We start from the raw sequence: 18,653 nt of genomic DNA on the forward strand, positions 1-18,653 counted from the left end.
TTTAATAAAATGGCACAACCTCGATCTAGCTAATTAAAAACTAACCTCAACTCAAATATAATCGGACGAACCATCAAACTTCGATTAAGCCCGACTCAATTGCCGGTCCTACAATAAGCTCATGAATCCGGATTTAAAAAAAAAACAATTAATCAGAAGGACAATAAATACTAGTATAATTTTGCATTAATGTGAATTAAAAACACCGTACTAATAACATTTGACTCATGAATTAAATAAGCTTTTAGTCGTATGATACATTGATACTAATCCATAATTATGAAAATAAAATACTATATATATAAAGTCTGAATTATTATTTTATTATTCATATAAACAAATGAATAAAGAGCTGATTATACATACAGTTCACAGTTGTACATACTCTGTCTTCCCACCCCCCACCCCCACCCCCCACCCCCACACACTACACATCAGATATGTATCAAACTCAGAGACAGCTTCTACACATAGATACATACATATATAGATACAATAAAATAGATAGATATATATAAGCATGTAGGTGAAGCAGTGAAAAGGGGGTTTTGTTTCGATATCTGCATTTAGAGCTTCACGCGGATCAAGAAAAATATATATATTTTGCAGAAAAATCAGACAGAAACAAACAACTGTTGTAAAAAAGTTGGTTTGTTAACCTTGTCTTTTTTTAGGGTTTTCTTCTTCATTCAATTCAATTCAATTTTACTGTAATTAATTTTCTGCTCTGCTCTGCTCTTTCTTCTCTTCCATTAATTCATTCCTCTGAAGCTTTTTTCTAAACCCTATGAAGCTTCATTTACAAATTACAGTCACCCCCCTTCAATTCTCATAAATCCCAATTTTCCCCAATTCCCTGAAAATTACCCTAATTAATTTTTTTTTTTAAATTTTTCTTGAAATTTAATTTTTAATTGCATTTTTCTTGATTTTTTCATGAATTTCTTCAAAAAAAATTTTGTAAAAAAAAGTAAGCATCTTTAAATGAGAATCCGAGATGGGTTTTTGCTATGTTGGGGTATATTCTCCTGGAATCTTTTTTATTCTCATTCTAGCTTCTGATTGGCTTTGCATTTGCAAGTGAGCTTTACCCTTTTTTTTTTTTTTGTGTGTGTTTTTTAGATGATTAATTAATTCCTTTCTTGTTCAACTTTGATTACATTGTTGCTAAAACTCTTTATTGTTTACTTGAAGGACAAATAAGGAATGCACAATAGTAGAGCAATGAATGCCGACAAACCGACTACTAGCCGACGAGTCTCGATTAGGGAACGAAAAACGGCATTGCAACGAGATGTGAGTTTTCGTGTAATTTATCGCCTTTTTTTTTTTTATAGTTTTTGCAATTAATTATCCATTGTGTATGAAAATAAAATTGTAGATGTAATATGATCAATTCGAATAATTGATTAGGTTGATAAGCTGAAAAAACGACTCCAACACGAAGAAAACGTACACCGAGCACTCGAGAGGGCTTTCACTAGACCTCTCGGCGCTCTTCCTCGTCTCCCTCCGTATCTCCCATCCGAGGTCATTTTCGATTTTTCGATTATTTGTTATTATATTATTATTATTATTATTATTTTGTTTCCCTATTTTTTTCCAATTGTTTGTTCAATGTGTATGTAGACACTCGAGCTTCTTGCTGAGGTGGCGGTTTTGGAAGAAGAAGTCGTTCGTCTCGAAGAAAAAGTCGTCCATTTCCGACAAGGACTTTATCAAGAAGCCGTCCATATTTCATCGTCCAAGAAAAATATCGATTTATCGTTACTTCAAACTGATGCAATTTCCGATATTAGAAAGAAACCTTTTATTTCCGGTAATTCCGAATTTTTTTTCCACTTTGATCAAGTTGATGCATAAAATTGAAAACCCGATGAAATTTTTAATATACCGTTTAAAATGTGATTTAATTTTAGATGAAAAGAGAGGAAAAGAGAACCAATCAGGTACGAAGCCATCGAAGAATAAGCACCAATCGCCGAATCCGAAATCGCAAACTATTACAGCACCCATAAAAAGGCCTCCGAAAATATTACAGGTGCTTGTTTAATTTTCACTTATTTTTAAAATAGAATTAAATTTAATTTGGATTTGTTGTGGGTTTTTTTTTCAGTTGGAAAGCCCTATTAAAAAGGAAATATCGCTCGTAGACGACACTCCAAATAAAATATCCGAGAGCATTTTAAAATGCTTAATGGACGTTTTCTTGAAAATGAATTCTTTGGAAATATTCGATAATACGGAGTTTAAGGACCCGTACGGTATTTGTTCAAAGTTCGAGAAGAGAGATATTGGTCCGTATAAGCGTTTACTTGCAATCGAAGCCACCTCTCTCAATCCAAACCGAACGACAATATCTATATTCCTAGTTCGACGATTAAAGTAATTAGTTTACCACAAAACTCTCATTTTATTAGGATTATATATATATATATATATATATATATATATATATATATATATATGCTGGATTTATGTCGTAAATTTTCAGGCTTCTATTTGAGAAACTTGCGTCGGTTGAATTAAAGGGCCTTAGTCATCAAGAAAAGCTCGCTTTCTGGATAAACATCTACAATTCGTGCATGATGAATGTACGAGTCATGATACTTATCGTAACTTGTCATTTTTTTTAATGAGAGTAACAAATTGATTAGAAAAAAAAAATGATTTTTCTCCAGGCGTTTATCGAGTACGGCATTCCCGAAAGTCCCGAATTCGTCGTTTCACTAATGCAAAAGGTAATATATTTTTTTAGCATTTTTTTTCTGTACAAAATTTCGTCTAGTAATTTACGTTCAAACTGATGAAATTTTATCCTCTGTTTTTTTTTTTCTTCTTAGGCTACGGTGAATGTCGGTGGACACATTTTAAATGCAATAACAATCGAGCACTTCATATTGCGACTGCCTTATCACTCTAAATATGTAAGTTCAAAATTAAAAAAAAAATTGCTTTCAATTTTTGGGGTCGATTGCATACTAATAAATTTTCATCCTATTTCTTTTTCTAGACTCTCTCGAAAGGTGCGAAAAACGATGAGGTGGCGACACGTGGCATGTTCGGATTGGACTTGTCTGAACCGTTAGTCACGTTCGCGCTTTCTTGTGGAAGCTGGTCTTCGCCTGCTGTAAGTAATAACTCAAGAAGCTATTTATTTATTTTACTTTCAAGTTATATAGATCAAATTAAACTTCGATTTTTCAATATAAATATTCACTTATTTTTTTTGGGCGTTTTCGAAATGAAGGTGCGAATCTACACTGCATCTCAAGTCGAAAACGAGCTAGAAACGGCTAAAAGAGAGTACTTACAAGCGGCAATCGGAATTTCAAGAAGTGAAAAAGTCATAGCGATACCAAAGTTGCTCGATTGGTATCTTCTAGACTTTGCAAAGGATACCGAGTCGTTGCTCGATTGGATATGCCTTCAACTGCCGTGTGAACTTGGAAAAGAAGCAATGAAATGCCTCGAGACGCGAAAGGACGAACCTACCCTCCAATCCCTTCAGATAATGTCGTACGAGTTCCGATTCAGATATCTTTTCGGGCACATGAATAAAGTTTAGAGATCAATTTTTATTATTTTTTTTTAGTCTTGTCAATATATATAATACTCCTTTTTTTGTACCAAATTTTGGAATTCAATTTTCCAGGTGTACATATATAATAGATATATTGAAGCAAAAGAAAATGTAATATATATTCTTTTCTTCTTGTAAGTAAATCTTTTTTGAATAATTTTTTTTCCATATCAATTTAGAATTCCAGTGCTGCATTAGTTACATGTTTTTCAATTCTGCCCTTATTAACTTCCCAACACTCTATCTACATTACTTAGTAAACAAGGGTATTTTGGTCTAACAATATAAATTTTCCTAAAATCAAGACATATTTACTAAGTTTCTTAAGATTTGTACAAATGTTAAAAACGACAGCTATTTAGAAACGAAGTAACTCATTCTCCTCACACTTGTACGGGCCGGGCCGACCAAAAAAGTTATTGCACAAACTAAACATTAAATCGACTCAGTTGTTTAACTATCATGACTTATCTTGCGAGTTAAACGAACATTCTAAAAGATAAGCAACCATATTACTCCATCATTAAAGCAAAATTAGGTGTGAATAGAGACATGCCATTACTCTTTGGTTGCCATACCAATGAGTTACTGTCAATTTGTAAGCCAAAAATGAAAAAAAATAATGTGGATGGAATTTTCTGTAATAAAAGCTTAAGAGAGTTGATCTAAGACAAAGACTTGTGCAAATAATTGAGGAGAGTAAGTTAAAGAAACCCCTTTTTTTCTTTTTTTTTTTCTTTTCTTTTTTTTTAAATATAATTTTTAATTAATTAATTAATTATTATTATTTTTTTGGAAATTCTTGGATTCTTTTTTTCATATTTGATTTTCATTGACCTGCTTAAGGATTTGCAGAGACAATACATACTGGATGAAGCTGTCATGTCTTGGTTCACTTGGTCTATAGTCTATACTATACATGTGTGGAATTAAGCTATTTTATAGGCTACAAGTTTTGTACATACTGCACCGTGTAAAATACATCGATTTTTCTTTTTTAATTTTTGATTTAAATACGGGCACTCGTATAAAGTAGAATCTCGATAAGTTAATAACTTCGTTTAAATAATAATTATACTGTAATTTAAAAAAAAAAATGCTAAAATGTTTTGCTGGTAAATAGATATGAAGGTTCATCAATTAAATATTTACTATCGAAAGCAATATGAAGCATAATACATTCTCCAGGGGCGAAAAATCAAGAAGTTAGAAATTCTAAATATTGCAATATTGAGGCGAAGACGAGGAATTGGAATCGGAATTGGAATCGGGTGGACGAAATTAAATCTGTAAATTCAACATATATCTTGTCGGTATTCTTGCTTGTAAAATTAATTATGTTTTGAGAACATAAAAGTTTGTGTTACAATCATATACTAGTGAAGTGGTCCTAAATAATTGTCCTATTGACTTATGAACCATCACTATTACTTGAAGCAAAGAACAAACCACTTTTTTTGCCATCATTTGAAGCTTATACAACAAAGAATTGTATAATCGATTGGTCATTTTTATTTGATATAAGTTGGCTAAATTCCAAGCTTATTGTATAATTTCTCCATATAGTGTGTGTGTCTATATATATATATATATATATATATATATATATATATATATATATATCATTGGGAAACTATTAAAATCACCTCCCTTGATTTCCTTTATCCAATTAACCAGCGACCTCCATCTCAACTTAGAGGGTGTTTGGCTAAGCTTATTTTAAATATCTGATAAGCTCTTACGTCTCATAAGATGTTTTAAGAGCTGATAAGCTGTTATATTTTATTTTTAGGATTAATTTTTAGAGTGTTTGGATAATAAGCTTATTTCCTATTTTTACTCATTATGAGATCTTAAAATAAAAGGTGGGGTTGAAGTACTTATTTAAAAAGATCTTATTTGCTCTCCAACAGCTTATTTTTTTTTTAAATTACAAAATACTTTAGAAGAGCTTATAAACTCCTTTTAACATCTTATAAACTTAGCCAAACACCCTCTTAGCCGATTAGTTTCTTATGAGCATGTGATAAGTGTTCATTTTGCACGATTTTTACTTATCAAATCTTCGAGTTTTGATCTTCGTTCGTCCGAGTTTCGGCGTTATTTGTACATATTATTGTGTTTCTTGTTTTATTTCTATTATAGGTAAAGAGAAGCTATTTTTGCCGATTCGAAACGATTTTGGAAGCGAAGCCGAGAACCAACCAATCAAGTGCAAAATTGCAATCAAGTGGATGGTGGCAGCGTTCGGTATTTTATGCATAACTTATTCATACGACCTCCGATTGAGCTGATTCAAATGGATTTAGAAAGCCAACTGCAAGGGCTACAACTTTTGTGAAATGCAAAATTGTCAAATTCGGGCTACAAAAGGGTCAAAATAGAGTTTGAAGTAATTGCAGCGACCATATCGCGATATTAACGTCCATATCGCGATATGGGAGAAAACGAAACAGAGAGCTTGCATTTTTGCCATATCGCGCGATATGCCATTCTATATCGCGATATGGGGAGAAACGAAACAGAGAGCTTGCAATTTTACCATATCGCCCGATACTGATGCCCATATCGCGATATGGCCTCGGGATGTGTAAAAAATATCTAAAAAGGCAAAGCTTCCTCAAGAAGCTTTGCCTTACTATAAATAGAAGCAAGCCTCATTCTTCTACGGTTTCTGGGACGCTTCTTCGATCTTCTTCGGTTTTTCTCTTCGGTTCTCGCCAGTTCTTCGCGGGAAGCTTCGACGAGGGTTTCGACTCGGGTTTTTCATAAGCTTTTTCTTTACGTTTAGTTTATGATTTCTCGTGTTCTTCATTTTGATGCTATGTTTGTAATGAACTAAGCATTTTCTTTTAGGGAAATGAAACCTTGTATATATTGATTTTGATTTCCAGATATGTGATCTATTTGTCGTTCTTTGATTCTGTTTATGTTTTCCTGTATTAAATGCTTTCGATTGTTTGGCCAACAGTTGAATTGATTGTAAATGGGAATGAACTCGAGAGAGGATTTCTCGTTTGATTTTAGGAAAACATAGCTCGGGTTGTGGAAACGGAGACGTGATGCACCTCGGGTAGCCCTTAAGGACTTGACCTAAATGCTCTCTTAATACCAGGTTCTGAACGGAGACGTCGGACCTGTGGGTAGACTCTAACTACACTGGAGACGGGGGTTAGGGTACTTTAGTGTCTGGGTTAGCGAACATAGAATTGACAATAGATTTCGATTTGTAGATCTTTATCGATAGTACACTGGTGGATTTTACCCTAGAAGCCATCACACGTCGGAATTCTTCGCTTGTTCTGGCGGACCGTTGTTTTTATTTTTGTTTCGTTTTAGCTTCATGTCATCCCCCATTCTTTTGTTCGTCTAGATAAAGTTTAGGATAGTATAATTACGGTACTTGGTAGATTTAGGAACTTAATTCCCTGTGGATCGATATCCGGAATTCACTATTCTGCAAAACGCGATACTGTACACTTGCGGTTTTTCATACGTAGGTTTTACGCGTATCAAGTTTTTGGCGCCGTTGCCGGGGAATTAGTTAATCTTGAATTTACTAATATCGTTACCATCTATCCTTACTTTACTTTAGACATTTTTTTTTTCTTTTTTTTTCATTTGATTTTTTTTTTCATTTGTTTTAGCAGATTTGTATACATCGATGGCCTCGATTTATGATCTCTCTCTTTGCAAGATTCAATCCAGAGCTGATTACATTCAACATGAGTTGGAGGATATTGAAAGACATCGAAGGTTGAACCCAGAAAATGGAATTGCACAAACAAATGAGCACTTCTGCTATCTACAAGAAGAACTCCACTTTTTGGCAAATATTTTCGAAAATTTTCAGAGATGTCACATTCATAAACCACATCCGACCATCCTTTATGAAGACAACGAGGTATTTACAGATTTTCGTATGAACGATGAGGTTGAGCACCTTGAGGGAATTATTCATCCCAGTTATGTAGATACTTTTGCGTGTGATGAGAGTGGGATGAAGATGATGGTAGATGCGGAATTTGACGAAGAAAATCCTATCCACATCGTAACTCCGGATTTGATTGTGACCGAGGAGATGAGTATCAAATTCGAGGTAGAGTTTACTCCAAAGCTCGAATATCTTGTATACGAGTTTGAGAGATCGGTAGGCAAGCAACCCATTCTAGTCTCCTACCGACTGATTTCCACAACAAACGAAAAGTACCATGGGTTGGGATGGTCATTACAAGATTGCAATCTAGTCCATGATATGATTGCAAAGTATATATCAAGACTGATGGATGGATGCGCAATCTACAAGGTTTTGGATTGGACATAATCCGTCCAAATTGTGTCGAGCCGTCGACAGTAAACAGGCGCTGAATGGGAGGCAACCCATTATTTTTTTATCTTCATTTATTTTCTTTGTTTTTGTCGTTTTTGTCATTTTTGTCGTTTTTGTAGTTTTAGCATTTTTTTGTTTTTTTGGTTTAAGCTAGATTTCACCCATTTTCTTGATTTTTGCCGGTATCTCGTTCCCAAGAAAAGAAGAGCAAGAAGTCCGTGAAGTCTACAAGACTCCGGCAATTCGCCCTCGGTGCTAAAATTCATGGCACCCCGTGCAACCAAAGAACACTTTCGCAACCGTAGAACACTGATCAATCTGCGGCACGACTGTTCAGGGCGTATTTCTTTCTCCTTTCTTTTATTTTTCGCATTGAGGGCAATGCATGATTTAAGTTTGGGGGTGAGTTTAGCTTATTTTGATTTGGTCTTTTGCATGCATATCATATATTTTAGTTTCATTTATGTATTTCGATTTTCGTAATTGTGTTATGTTTGTCACATGCATTTCATTTAGGATCGAGTGTAAGTTGCATTTCCGGATTCTATTGAAGCAAAGCAATTAATGAATTAGTAGACTGGCTAGTTGATTTTAAAATTGAAATTGTGGATAACCGGCTAATAATAGATGAACCTTCCGACTGCGTTTTTGCAACTTGTGTGGATAGCCTTTCGAATCCTTTCCGATTAAGCTTGGGCGCACTTTTCTGAGGGGTATAATAGTCTGAGGTTTGGGGGGCGAGTTAGAATTGAATTATGTGTTCACAATTCGAGTTGTTGGCTAAAAGTTCTATCAATGGTCTTTACGTTTTTATTTTATGTTATTTTGTCTATTAAAAAAAAAAGATAAAGATAAAAAGAAAAATAATAATATGTGGTGTTGTTGTGATTCACGCTCTGATTTCCCCGCCTTTCTGACTCGAGCTTAACCCGTTGGGTGCACCTCGTCGCCTAAGTCTCTCGAGTTTTCAAGCTTGGGGGTTTCTTGGACTAAAGTTCGATACATGGGTCAGAGAGATAACACAGTGGTGTCGAGCCTTGCACAAGTCACGATTATGCTCGTTTAAAAAAAATGAAGAAAAAAAACAATTGTGATGAAAATCACCAAAAATATTGTTGTTGTCATTTCTGTTTGAATAAATAGACCTACTTATGCCCAACTCGAGTTTTTGAATTTCAGAATCAAAACTTACTTTTCACCCACATTTCTACTCAAAACCCTTGATGAGTGTGTTTATTGTTTAATTACGGATTATTGAGTCTATCTTTCATTTTGGTGTAGAAACAACTAATTGCGTCGGTAGGAAAGTCGAATACCTTAAGCCGTGGGCCATTATGAGATTTTAGGTTATCTAGCTCGTTTTATCTTTGAAATTAATTGCAATGCTTTGACCAATCCGGCAACTTTGTGGGTGTGTTGTCTGAAAACCCTCACGAGACACAACTCGTCCTTTGGGGGTACCCAGGGGTTCAACGGCTTGTTGCATATGCTAAATGCAATCGTGTTTCCCTACGTTAGTGGCCTAGATTTAGTTTGTTGTTTTTTTTTTTTTTTTTTTTTGATTTACTCGGGACGAGTAAAGATCTAAGTTTGAGGGTGTGATAAGTGTTCATTTTGCACGATTTTTACTTATCAAATCTTCGAGTTTTGATCTTCGTTCGTCCGAGTTTCGGCGTTATTTGTACATATTATTGTGTTTCTTGTTTTATTTCTATTATAGGTAAAGAGAAGCTATTTTTGCCGATTCGAAACGATTTTGGAAGCGAAGCCGAGAACCAACCAATCAAGTGCAAAATTGCAATCAAGTGGATGGTGGCAGCGTTCGGTATTTTATGCATAACTTCTTCATACGACCTCCGATTGAGCTGATTCAAATGGATTTAGAAAGCCAACTGCAAGGGCTACAACTTTTGTGAAATGCAAAATTGTCAAATTCGGGCTACAAAAGGGTCAAAATAGAGTTTGAAGTAATTGCAGCGACCATATCGCGATATTAACGTCCATATCGCGATATGGGAGAAAACGAAACAGAGAGCTTGCATTTTTGCCATATCGCGCGATATGCCATTCTATATCGCGATATGGGGAGAAACGAAACAGAGAGCTTGCAATTTTACCATATCGCCCGATACTGATGCCCATATCGCGATATGGCCTCGGGATGTGTAAAAAATATCTAAAAAGGCAAAGCTTCCTCAAGAAGCTTTGCCTTACTATAAATAGAAGCAAGCCTCATTCTTCTAAGGTTTCTGGGACGCTTCTTCGATCTTCTTCGGTTTTTCTCTTCGGTTCTCGCCAGTTCTTCGCGGGAAGCTTCGACGAGGGTTTCGACTCGGGTTTTTCATAAGCTTTTTCTTTACGTTTAGTTTATGATTTCTCGTGTTCTTCATTTTGATGCTATGTTTGTAATGAACTAAGCATTTTCTTTTAGGGAAATGAAACCTTGTATATATTGATTTTGATTTCCAGATATGTGATCTATTTGTCGTTCTTTGATTCTGTTTATGTTTTCCTGTATTAAATGCTTTCGATTGTTTGGCCAACAGTTGAATTGATTGTAAATGGGAATGAACTCGAGAGAGGATTTCTCGTTTGATTTTAGGAAAACATAGCTCGGGTTGTGGAAACGGAGACGTGATGCACCTCGGGTAGCCCTTAAGGACTTGACCTAAATGCTCTCTTAATACCAGGTTCTGAACGGAGACGTCGGACCTGTGGGTAGACTCTAACTACACTGGAGACGGGGGTTAGGGTACTTTAGTGTCTGGGTTAGCGAACATAGAATTGACAATAGATTTCGATTTGTAGATCTTTATCGATAGTACACTGGTGGATTTTACCCTAGAAGCCATCACACGTCGGAATTCTTCGCTTGTTCTGGCGGACCGTTGTTTTTATTTTTGTTTCGTTTTAGCTTCATGTCATCCCCCATTCTTTTGTTCGTCTAGATAAAGTTTAGGATAGTATAATTACGGTACTTGGTAGATTTAGGAACTTAATTCCCTGTGGATCGATATCCGGAATTCACTATTCTGCAAAACGCGATACTGTACACTTGCGGTTTTTCATACGTAGGTTTTACGCGTATCAGCATGTAATCGAAAGATTTAAGCTTTCATACATCGTTCGGTCATACTACGACCATTCATCTACACACATTAATATGGTTGTTTGTGTTTTCTGGGTATGAATGAATAATGATAATATTTGTCCGAGCATATATATTGAGAAGAACTAATTATATTTATTATGAACAAAAGGTAACAAAGTGGAAATCTCATAAATTGTGCTACTATCATAATGTTCCATTATGGGCTGTAGTGGAGGCCCAAGTTGTAAACTTGAATTTGGTGCATAAGATCCAAAGCCCATCTGGTTGTTTCAATTTTGATTATGGTCCGAAATTTATTCTAATTTACATGATTTTAATTTTAATTACCAGAAACATGGTTAACCCGCTTAATAAATCTATAGCTTATTCGTTCATTTGAACTACCGATTCGTAGTTCGGAGAAATATAAAGCGAAATGACCCGTACGCATAGTAAAAAAGTGGGGGTCGAACCGTTCGTGGTCATGTCTATTTTAGACATTACACAATATAGAAGTCAGCGTAGGACCAAAGGAGGTCATGCCCCCTTCTCAAATTTTATTTTTTTCTTATTACTATATATGGATATATACTTTATTGTCTGTGTATTGCACTCCTATAATTTTAAATAGATTAGGTTAATATAAAACTATAAAACATAAAATTAATTATTTTAATTATTGAAGAGAACAAAGAAAAATAATAATGAAACAAGGTGGATAATAAAGTTATGAATTGTGGTTTGGAACTAGAGGCGAATCAACACTCAATTGAAAAAAAAATCTACTATATTTAACCTATATATATTTATTTACTCCACCCAATTTTTATTATTTAGTCCACCCAAAGTCCAATCAATTCAGAAAAAGTCCTAAAGTTTTTTCTTTTCTTTTCTTTTTCTATCTTATGATTTTGTAAAGAACTTTTTATTTTGGGACGCTCCCCCCGAATCACCAGAAAAATTTAAAGTACTCACTCAGTGATAAAATCTCGATTTCGCCACTGATCATCTCACAAATCACTACTGTAGTGTTTATAAATTGAGAAAGTTAGATGAAATTTTTACAATTAAATAAACCAAAACTCAAGAGTAACTTTTACAATCTACCCTAAAAAATATATTTAAGCCAAGAATCATAATGCATTGTGGAATTAAATCCCTACGAGTAATTATGTAGTCTTAGCAATGAGCAATTAGCAAAAGAACAAGGGCATGCTTCAATTTTACAACTTGGAAACAAATCATATCCTGAAATCTCCATTTCAAGCAACTCATCCAAATTATATATTTATTTATTTTAACTTTTAAATATTTTTTTTTTTTTTGCATGATGATACAAACTTTTGATTGAAACGAAAAGTAATTGACTGAAAATAATATCTTTGACTCTAATGATGTTTATAGATAAAATTGTCGTAAATCGAACATCAAATTTCGGTACATTAAAGGGTTAGTATGTGTATATGATTGTGTGCAAATGAAAGGTGAAATATTATACGATGTATTTTACAAAATACAAAATGTGATATTTGCAAGATCAACGAATAAATAAATACCTGATGATGCTAAAATATAGCTCACCTAGGGTAGTATAGAAAACGAGTAGGGAGAGCAAAGCTGATCAGTAGCTAGTCAACTCGATGTTCCTGAGGTCCCTACAAAATGAGCACACGTGAACTAAGCCGGGGGTTGATCCGGCGGAAACCCCTCCGACGCATGTACGGATAGTAGAGAGAATAGAGAGAATAAAACTCGAGGTGAATTGTCAATAATCAGAACGTACCTTTACAAATGAATAAAACATCTATTTATATATCGGTGATTGGGTTAGACTTACTTTGTTGGGCCCAAGCCTTACTGAAGGTGTTTGGGCTTTCGTGTAGTGGACCTAATTAGTAGATAACTTTGAGGGCCCATTGGGCCGGCCCATTTAGGTATATCAATACCCATGGAACACGTGCAAATGCAATTAAGAAGTTTGCGTCGAATTCCAGGTTTCAATAGTTATAAAGAAATTTAATTAGCTCTAAAGACTAAAAGTCAATTGTATCTATATTAAATGAACTGCTTAGAAGCCATTCCAGAAGTTGTGAACAAGTCTATAAATGAATAATAAATTCAAACCTTGCAAATGAATCTAATTAATCATTTTTAATTAAGAAAAAACAAAAGGTTAGGTAAGATCCTTGTATCAGATAGTTATTGAAAAAAAAAATCAATCTGATATCTTATATATAAAAGAAAAAAATGCTAAAAAACTCTAATTAAATATTTGGTTTGAACAATCAATCTTACAATGTAAGATTTAAAAACTTAATATTATATAAAATATGAGTAGTATTACATTGAATTTCTTTTTGTTACACCTCAACCTATTTGTTTGTAAAATAAATATTACTACGTAATATTAAAAAAAAAAAGTAGTTTTATAAATTACGAAGATTATTTGTTAAATTTGTTCGAAAATAAAAATATGATTATATGAAACAAAAACTATATATGACATTTTTTAACATTTTTTAATTTTTTTTACTTCTGCTTTATTTATTTAACGATCAATTTCATATTATGATAATTAAATTTATATAATCTTTTATTGAGTGTGTTTGTATTATCAGATTTGTATGAATATTGATGTTGTTACGTACTATAACTTAAACATCACTCATGAATTATATTATAATATTTTAGTATATTTGTTATTATAACTACAGTTGTCATACATTAAATTAATCATTTTATTCACTTTTAAAATGTTAGGGAAGAAAATGCTAGTAAAATATAGAAGAAAAAGGAAATTCCATAAAATATTAGGGCATTTCCGACCGGACGCTATAACATTTTTTCATCTAATTTAGGTGTTTTTAGCCTCTCATCCGAAATTCCTAGATCACCATTACACCTAAAACTATAGAGATTTGGTTTTGGCCTCCCACCGTGGTCAACCCTCATATCACCAAATACTCAAATCCTATTTTTCCACCAAATTTTTTGGTGAATGATTTTTCATCTCCCACGGGTCCACCATTTTCCTATTTTTTCCACCAAATCCTATTTTTCCTACCAAATATAGAGGTGAAAATAGGATTTGCCATAATTAACACCATTTTATTAAGTACCATATAAAATGACGATGTTAACTAATTGCACCTGATTACCAACTTATTAGCATATTTATCATAAATACATTGGTATTAATTATTAAATTAGTTTTTAAAATATAAATACATTGTTATTATTAACAAAACATTAATTCTAATAATATAAATATGCTTATTTTCTATTAATTTGTATATTTTGTTGGTATCAATGTTTATTAGTTCATTTCTTTACTTAGCTAATACGCTAATTGCTATTAATAAAATATAATAAGCAACAATAGAATGATTAACGAAACACACTTTAATTGATGAAATACAGGACGAGACATTTATAGACATTTAATAGAATGATAACATACTTTTTAAATTATATAGTTAAGAAAATTTATTGCTCAGCATTGGATTTATAATTAATATTTCGGAAATAAAATATTATAAAATTACGAATAACATTAGATTTACATTTTTGGGGCATATATGATGAAATGCCATGGGAGACAAAACCAAATCTCATTTTCTATAAGTAGTGGTGAAATGATGAAATATTATTATTTTAATATTTGGTCTAAATTTTGGTGAAACCTATTGGAGACCAAAAACACCATTTTTCCACAAAAAATAGTGGAAGAGTAAAATGGTGTGCTATCGGTGGGAGATGAACCCATTTTTTCACCACCATAAATGGAATTTGGTCAAAAAATGATGAGACCGATCGGAGATGCTCTTAGTTACTGCAATATTGCAAACTAATTAATTTGAGTTGATTAATCAGCCCATGCAACTAATCTTTTTTTCTTTTCCCACGTTTTATATATATAGTATATTTGTGTGTGCATCTAGAAAGCTCTCGTCGGCAGTTGAACGACATAATATACATTCCTTGACTTTACCGCTGTAATTTTAGAATTTCATTAACAATGACTAATATTATAATAATCATAATAATTTTTTGGGTAAATTACAAACACCCCCTAAGGTATGGCCAAATTACAAAAACACCCCTCTTGTTTGGATAATTACAACCACCCCCTCAACTCATCAAATTTAGTGGAATCTTCGAGATTATATGGAATATTATCACTTTTGTACCCGTTTTATCCTATTCAAACTCTACATTATGAAGCAAGATGACCATAATATGTAATTTTTAGCTTGTATATATCAGTTTGTGGTGCATCGGAAACTGTATTTTTTACACAAAAAGAGTACAAACTAGAGCACATTTCATGGAATCTAGATGACTATGTTGAATTTGGCACCATAAAGGTGGAGGTCTAAGAAAAAATCATAGTTGAGGGGGTAGATGTAATTATCCAAACAAGAGGGGGGTTTTTGTAATTTGACCATACCTCAGGGGGGTGTTTGTAATTTACCCTAATTTTTTTTTGAATAATAATAAACAAAAAAATAACATTAAAAAATCAACCATTTCTAATGATGAAGCTGATTACGTAATCCATGTATAAAGCTGCCTCTTACTCCAAGTAAAACTATTTAGGGTTCCATTTGGTGTCATTTTCCATTAATCTGAAATAATGATGTATTTCATTATATTTGACAATTAATTAAACATTTGATGATGTATTTTTGGAAAATATTTTTCAACTACAAGCATTTAACCAGAATTGTTTTTTCATAAATAGTGAAAATATATTGTTCTATAAATGTATTGTTATAGTATTTTATTTCTTAATAGGGATATATATTTCTGTAATTGAAATACTCATTGACCAATATGTTAATTAGGAAATGAAAATATATTTTCCTAAACAATATCCAAGCATTTCTTCTAACAATTGATAAACTCAATTTACCGAAATAATTTGTTTATTAAATAGTTGTAACTAAATTAACAAAGCATCGAGTGAGAAAAAATAATTATGTTGGAATTAACATGGTACTAGTGGCGAGTTCATGAATTACTATTGGGTGGTCTTAAAATTTAAGGGGTTGGGGGTCTGTGCCCCAAAAAAAAATTGGAAATTTTTTTGTTTGATAAATTAGGAGTGGAAAAAAATTAAGAATTTTTTACATATTTTAAATTTTGAGTGGACTAAATAATAAAAATTGGTGGGCTAAATCATAATATAGATATAACATAATGGAAGAAGTAGTAATTGAGGGAGGACTTGAGTCCACCTTAGCAATGGGCTGGACTCACCCTTGCATGGTACTCGAAACCGTTTGAAAATTTCGTTCCAATTTTCACTTTGATTTATAGTGTTAATCATCTATTTTGATATTACCAATCAAATCTAAGATTGGGCATGAGTCAGTTTTATCGGTCAACCGACTCATTTCGACCTACTGTTCTTGGTCGAAAGTCGAAAATCGACCCATATAGCTGGGTCAATAATTTCCAATCCATATATAAATGAGTCGGTCGTCAGTTGTTTTCAGTTTACTCATACTTAACCGCTTGTGTCAAACTTCAAAGTATGTTTTTTTTGCTGATGACATCCTTGTACTTACATTTTCTCTTTCATTTTTTCAGATGATCCTCTTGAAGTTTGACACAGACGGTTAAGTTAGACGGAAAAACTAACGGGAACTACCCCATTAAACCACAAGGGGGTTATGTGCTGACAAACTCAAGAGGATCTCATCTGCAAAAACTTATAACCACAGAATATTATGTGCTTCTGATATTACAAACACAAGGAAATCATCCGCAAAAACTTGTAACTAGAAGGGGTTAAGTGATATTTACCAAAAGTTTTACACCAAACAAAGCAACAAAGTTAGACATTTGTGGGACATGTGTACTTGATATTGAGAAACAAAAAATGTAAGGACAAAAAGACAAAATGATAACACAAATTGTAATAAAAGGCGGCTTTGTCAGTCAATAATATTAATACATACATCTTTCCATTTCTTCTTCTCTCTATATCTTCTTTCATTAACCCTAACATATATATATATATATATATATACATACACATTCCTATATATATCTCTATTATATATATTTCTCCCAACAATCTTAAAATAAATGGAGGTGATGATAATACCCAACAACTTAGATTTTGATTTCAACAGCGCCACCGCGCCTTCTACGCCCAAGATCGGCGGCAGTTACTATTTCAGTGCTCCGGCGAGCCCTTCTCACCTCTCTCACTTCTATCGCGATTTTGATGACTTCTTCGCGGCTAGTGGCGGTGGCGATGGCGGCTCCGCCGCGGTTCCACCGCCGGTACTAGTCGATGGTGATGATGATGCTGATTTTGCTTTTGATGTGAGCGAGGAATGGGAAACGGCGTCCCTTCCGCCGGCGGATGAGCTCTTCCACGGCGGCGTCATCAAGCCTCTTCATGAGCCGCCGCCTCCGCCGCGTCTGCAACAACTCCCCGCGGCGGCGATGTTGATCAAAACTGAAGCCGACCCTTTTACGGCGGCGGCGGGGCTACAACGTGGAAGAGAAAGAGTGTTGGTAAAACCGTCGAAATCCTCCAGCCGAAGGGCGGCGCGTTCTCTTTCTCCGATCAGAGATCACACCCAATATCAATGGGAAGAAGAAATCAAGGAGCCGCCGGCACCGGCGCCGCCGCCGCCGACGAATGTTTGTTCGGCTCTATCAGCGTCGGTGAAAGTCCAAAGGAAATGGCGGCTGAAGGATTTCTTCCTGTTCCGCAGCGCGTCGGAGGGACGCGCGGCGGAGAAAGACCCTTTGAAAAGGTACACAGCGGCGCTCAGACATTCAAGCTTCCGAGCGATTGACAGCCCCGGTTCGAGAAGAAGGGGACCGGTTTCGGCCCACGAACTACATTACACGATGAACCGGGCGGTTTCGGAAGATCTGAAGAAGAAAACATTCTTGCCGTACAAGCAGGGGATCTTGGGCCGGTTGGCGTTTAATCCCGCCGTCCACGCGCTGGCCAACGGCTTTGGCTTTTCCCGCAAATAACTTGCATATATTTAATTATATATATATATATATATATATATATATATATATATATTTACTCGAGATTATTTTTTAATTTATTATTTGCTATTTCGAGTTATTTGTTTCCTTTTGTTTTCTTATGTTGTATAGAAATTTCCTTAATGGTGCACTAAATTCAGCACGTTGGAAAATACGAGTATATGAATAAGCAAGAATGTTTGATTTGGAGCGTCTCCAACCCTATACATCAAATTTGGTTGCAATTTTATTTTTTTAGGTAATGTAATTTTTTGTTTTTGTTTTTATTTACTTCAATCCAAGACAGCATAATGAGACGTAATTTTGTTATTTGGTATAGGTCATTTTTGAGAGCTTTACTTAGAAAGTTTAGACTAAGTATTATACAAAGAACTTAGTTGTATGGTTTACCGAGGCTTAGCTACGGAGCTTAGTTATGTTTAATGGTCATCTACCATGGAATGCCTATCTATTTACAATCATCTCTCTTCAAAATCTTGTAGCTAAACAAAGTGAATTAAAAAAAAACGTAAACCTGATTTTTTAAATGACTATCGTGCGTGAATGTAATTATATGTGTGGTGTGCGTGTGTGTGTGAAAGAATTTCGGTGATGGCAATAGCGGGGAGTGGAACAAATTG

The 18,653-nt window shown here is 34.1% G+C and overlaps 2 protein-coding genes across 3 annotated transcripts; both read left to right on the plus strand.

The window, feature by feature from the left end:
• The first annotated feature begins 330 nt into the window (after positions 1-330).
• Positions 331-3,757, plus strand: LOC105971220 (transcription factor, putative (Protein of unknown function, DUF547)). Of its 2 annotated transcripts, none has more exons than XM_088815582.1 (11): positions 331-1,080; positions 1,195-1,296; positions 1,414-1,530; positions 1,630-1,819; positions 1,920-2,041; positions 2,117-2,385; positions 2,495-2,594; positions 2,682-2,741; positions 2,844-2,927; positions 3,014-3,130; positions 3,251-3,757. In XM_088815582.1, exons 2-11 carry the CDS (start codon positions 1,207-1,209, stop codon positions 3,566-3,568), a joined length of 1,467 nt encoding a protein of 488 aa, XP_088671708.1. In that variant the 5' UTR covers positions 331-1,080; positions 1,195-1,206; the 3' UTR covers positions 3,569-3,757. The 2 variants fall into 2 exon arrangements, with proteins under 2 accessions (XP_088671708.1, XP_088671709.1); XM_088815583.1 differs by having other exon boundaries at positions 331-645.
• A 13,279-nt stretch (positions 3,758-17,036) lies between these two features.
• Positions 17,037-18,294, plus strand: LOC105971356 (uncharacterized). Its single transcript, XM_012996204.2, has one exon. It carries the CDS (start codon positions 17,101-17,103, stop codon positions 18,010-18,012), a length of 912 nt encoding a protein of 303 aa, XP_012851658.1. The 5' UTR covers positions 17,037-17,100; the 3' UTR covers positions 18,013-18,294.
• The last annotated feature ends 359 nt before the right edge of the window (positions 18,295-18,653 follow it).

This window comes from Erythranthe guttata, chromosome 3 (genome assembly GCF_056151865.1).
Source record: "Erythranthe guttata isolate IM_541 chromosome 3, IM_541, whole genome shotgun sequence".
Classification (NCBI taxonomy): domain Eukaryota; kingdom Viridiplantae; phylum Streptophyta; class Magnoliopsida; order Lamiales; family Phrymaceae; genus Erythranthe; species Erythranthe guttata.

Excerpts from the sequence above, each read along its gene's own strand:
- LOC105971220 (XM_088815582.1), top strand. The coding sequence starts at position 1,207 with ATGCACAATAGTAGAGCAATGAATGCCGACAAACCGACTACTAGCCGA. Across the intron at positions 1,820-1,919 it reads AAAGAAACCTTTTATTTCCG|ATGAAAAGAGAGGAAAAGAG; the intron begins GTAATTCCGAAT and ends ATTTAATTTTAG. Across the intron at positions 2,386-2,494 it reads TTCCTAGTTCGACGATTAAA|GCTTCTATTTGAGAAACTTG; the intron begins GTAATTAGTTTA and ends GTAAATTTTCAG.
- LOC105971356 (XM_012996204.2), top strand. The coding sequence starts at position 17,101 with ATGGAGGTGATGATAATACCCAACAACTTAGATTTTGATTTCAACAGC.